Genomic DNA, 837 nt, shown 5'->3' on the forward strand with positions numbered 1-837 from the left:
AGCAAATGTCCTCAAGTGTCGCTAGTAGTACATTCAAAACAGATTCCAATGTCCAAAGCGAAAACATCGAGAGATCTATCTTTGTTGTAATACGCGCCGCCGAATGGCATTTTATGGCACCGACCTTGTCGAGTTGGTCGTGGAGCTCGGCGAGCGAGGGTCTGTTCATCTTCTCGCCCAGCGTGGCGTCCGTGTGGCGGTAGAAGTCGATGTTGGGCACGGCGTCCACCGTGTTGTGTCCGAAGGTCCTCATGTAGTACGTGTTGGAGTGCGTGTCCGACACCTGCGTCTGCCCCGTGCCCGTCGAGTGCAGGCTGACCGAGTCGCCCCGCGGCCCGTCCGGCTCCAGGAAAACGTCCGGCGGGAGCCCGATGTCGTCGGGGTCGCATATGCCCGGCCGGAAGCGGGCCCGCGACTCGTCCTCGCGCACCACGTCCACGTGGAAGCGGCTCTCGGCCGGCTCGCCCGCCGCCGCCGTGCGTCCCGACATTCCGGCAAACTGGCCCGCGGACAAATCCCACTCAGGCGTTTAGCGAGGGCCACGGCCTGCGCCGACACGTACGTTGTTAGAGAACACGGTGCCGAACGTTACGAGAGTGATGGAAACTCTCTCTCTGCGGTGAGATTGGAGTGTTTGCCGGTTGTCAAAACGACTTTGGAATGTTCCCACCTGAGGATGACCTTGCGGAATCGCCCCACAGCGAGACGCGCCGGCTCGAATCCCAGCAAACGAGTTTCCCGTCCAGAAGTTTGTCCGATGTCAGTATGAGTGCGACACGAGCAGAAGACACTGGACTGGCCTTCAAGTGGCCTATTGTCATAGGCGACCCCCCCCCC

At 60.6% G+C, this 837-nt stretch overlaps 1 protein-coding gene across 1 annotated transcript; it reads right to left on the reverse strand.

Moving 5' to 3' along the window:
* Positions 1 to 65: 65 nt before the first annotated feature.
* LOC109509113 (solute carrier family 12 member 2-like) lies at positions 66 to 779 on the reverse strand (the record flags this gene model as incomplete). Its single annotated transcript, XM_019859017.1, has 2 exons — positions 671 to 779; positions 66 to 546 (listed from the first exon to the last, which is right to left on the reverse strand). A coding segment is annotated over exon 2 (425 nt), but the record flags the coding sequence as incomplete, so codon positions are not given.
* Between the last annotated feature and the right edge of the window lie 58 nt (positions 780 to 837).

Source organism: Hippocampus comes, unplaced genomic scaffold (assembly GCF_001891065.2).
Source record: "Hippocampus comes isolate QL1 unplaced genomic scaffold, H_comes_QL1_v1.1 C16774714, whole genome shotgun sequence".
Taxonomy (NCBI): Eukaryota; Metazoa; Chordata; class Actinopteri; order Syngnathiformes; family Syngnathidae; genus Hippocampus; species Hippocampus comes.